We start from the raw sequence: 2,755 nt of genomic DNA, 5'->3' as shown, positions 1-2,755 counted from the left end.
GAGATATCCGAGTTCGAGCCAATTTCTTGTCGCCTTCCTGCTGCACAGCCAGAGTGGGTCCCTGTGTGAGTCGCCGTCGGATGAGCCGAGGTGACCGACACTATCAAAGCAGGTGTGTCCGTGAGTATCAGCATCAGCATAGATCGAAGTGACAGCCAGACTTCCCGTCCGTTATCAATATTTATCATGGACTCGCGGAACGCTTTTCAAGAATCCTCCCCGAGCCGTCTCGACCATCTATGTCCGGCCATACCCGCGAGTCGGTCAGGATCCTTAGCGCATCCCCTGGCATCGAGTTGGATGTCTGGCTCTACAGCCCCATAAGTCCAGCACCATTCCCTGTAGTAGTGGCGGGTCACGGGTACGAGATAATTTGCCCATGTATCAATGCGCATATCGATGTTCACCACCTGCCACAAATAGGCTGAGCCTCGTCAAAGACGCAGGTCTCGCAGCGTTCGGCGAGGAGTGGGCAAGTAGAGCGCACTTCGCCTCCCTGATATTGGATTACCGCCATTTTGGTGAATCCGGCGGAGAACCTCGGAACCTCATCTCGCTGGAGAAGCAACTACAGGATTACCAAAGCGTCATAGACTGGGCAAGGGCACGTCCCGAGAAATTCCGTGTTGACAAGATAGTCGTGATGGGCAGTGCACTGAGCGGTCTTCATGTGGCTGAGCTCCTCCTCCGGGACCAAAGGTTGGCCGGTGGCATGGCGCACTGTCCTGTACTTGACGGTGAGTTGAGACGTACAGTATCCCATCGATACCTACAATTGCAACCCCACGCAGGATACGCGACATCAATAGCAGGCCCAGTGAATGTTCGACTGATGTTCTGGGCTTTTGTCGACTCCGTCAAAGGTAAACTCGGTTTGCACCCCGTGTTCATTGCTGCTGTTGGGCATCCCGGAGATCTCGCATTCCTCTGTGCTCCTAGTTGTTATCTAGGAAAGTTCAGCCATTAGATCGTTCAGGTATCCCGAAACTGACGTACAAGCAGGATTCGAGAATATGTGGGCTCAAGGAAGCACGTCTTTCTATGAGTCGCCGAACTTGGTGGCACCTCGGCTTGTCTTTGATATCTTGTCCTCACGACCTGGCCGGCGCTTAAAGGAGGCTCAAAGTCCCATGCTCGTTGTGATGCCCGAGTCCGATGATATGATCCCTGCTGCAGTTACAAGAGACATCATCGCTAATTCTCACCAAAGTCAGTCGCCCTCCGAGCTGCTCCGGCGAGACACTGACTAGAGGTGCTCCAGAGATCAGAATGGTCGTTAGCCCGGGCAATCATTTCGACGTTATGCGAGGAGGGAAGGCAAGTGTCCAGTCTGGAGCCTTCGGGACGATAGCCTTATGTAAATTTATAGGGCTTTGAAACGAATATTCAAGCTCAGATAGAGTTCCTCCGCGGGCTCGTATAGGGCAGAACTATAGGACAGTACCAACCTTATGTTTTGGACACCTAAGGCACTTGCTACGGGTGTGTCTGGCGACTTTACGACCTATTTTGCTGGGGTTGATCTACTCGGAGCAACAGCTTGACGAGTCGTGCCTTCGCTTGGGTGCTATAGAAAGGCAAATACAGGCGGGATGTACTTTAGGCTTGACCATGGTCCCGGATCAAAGGCCAGTCACAACATGAGAGTGAGCTAGCTCTACGGCTACATCCTGTCACAGAGAACATGAGGGCAGTGATGAAAGAGGAGACGTCATGGAGAACATTGGAAAGTCCATAACTAATGGAGATAACATTGGACGAAGACCTTGTCCAACGTTAAGGCGCTATATCGCGAGTGTGATCCCCAAGCTGACGATATAATCTGAAAGTTGACATCGAGTGCGCGCCACCGGAAAAGACCAGGACAGATGCATGACGTTGCAGAATGCTTTGGCGACGATGAGGAGCCACATCCAGAAGAGACAAGGAAGGACAAATCGCGGGCTCAGTGCTGCGATTGAACACCTCGTAGAACATAAGGGGTTTGACGTGATGTTCCCAGCAGAGCGAACCGATCTAGATGTATCGGACCAGAAGAGAGTTCACTGCAGGTGGAGTAGGCTTGAGTTTCCCAACGGCGACAGTCAGCAGTTGTGGGCAGTGTCTTATAAGTTAGAAGGACGCCTGCCGGGCTCCGGGTAAGATGCATAACCGGTTGCGATAACCCTCAACAACGTCGGCTGCTCCAATTGGTCCTATTTCCTTCGGGTCCAAACGCTTAGCGAGGCATTTCGTGAGTGCTGTCCCCGCCTAGGAGGTTGCTTGTCGTATTGAACAGAATCCGTCAGTTTATTATATCTGTGAGCACAAACCAGGGCCGGGCTTTCATTCTTCCCCGATAAATCAGCGAGACGGATCATATCCACTCGAATCTTGCTCAACTTTATAAAGCAAGTTCGCAAGCGCTTTATCAGTCAGCCAACTGAACAACGTTCACTTACAACACACTTAATCCGGGACATCGTGCCAATACACACTCGTACCACTCATCAGGCCAATGTCCCTCCCGAAGTTATTCCAGCCCAAACAGGTTGGCGAGATCACCGTCCAACATCGGATTGTCCTCGCGCCTTTGACGCGCAACCGAGCGAACAAGGAGCATGTTCACGGCGACCTCGCAGTGGAGTATTACTCTCAGCGTGCGAGCATGCCCGGGACGCTGCTCATCACCGAGGCGACGTATATCGCGCGGAAGGCAGGCGGGTACCCGCACGTCCCGGGCATATGGAGCGAGGAGCAGATTGCTGCGTGGAAG

The 2,755-nt window shown here is 52.7% G+C and overlaps 2 protein-coding genes across 2 annotated transcripts; both read left to right on the top strand.

Annotated features, from left to right (window-relative positions):
* The first annotated feature begins 228 nt into the window (after positions 1-228).
* On the top strand, positions 229-1,142 carry GLOTRDRAFT_101851 (alpha/beta-hydrolase). Its single transcript, XM_007873403.1, has 4 exons — positions 229-361; positions 424-737; positions 792-967; positions 997-1,142. Exons 1-3 carry the CDS (start codon positions 240-242, stop codon positions 965-967), a joined length of 612 nt encoding a protein of 203 aa, XP_007871594.1. The 5' UTR covers positions 229-239; the 3' UTR covers positions 997-1,142.
* Positions 1,143-2,512: 1,370 nt separating this feature from the next.
* GLOTRDRAFT_6915 (NADH flavin oxidoreductase) lies at positions 2,513-2,755 on the top strand (the record flags this gene model as incomplete). The annotated part of the gene is made up of 1 exon (XM_007873402.1): positions 2,513-2,755. A coding segment is annotated over one exon (243 nt), but the record flags the coding sequence as incomplete, so codon positions are not given.

The sequence above is a fragment of the Gloeophyllum trabeum genome, assembly GCF_000344685.1.
Source record: "Gloeophyllum trabeum ATCC 11539 unplaced genomic scaffold GLOTRscaffold_00156, whole genome shotgun sequence".
In the NCBI taxonomy this organism is placed as follows: Eukaryota; Fungi; Basidiomycota; class Agaricomycetes; order Gloeophyllales; family Gloeophyllaceae; genus Gloeophyllum; species Gloeophyllum trabeum.
Note: the sequence above shows the minus strand (reverse complement) of the source record. Positions and strands in the feature narration are given on the sequence as shown.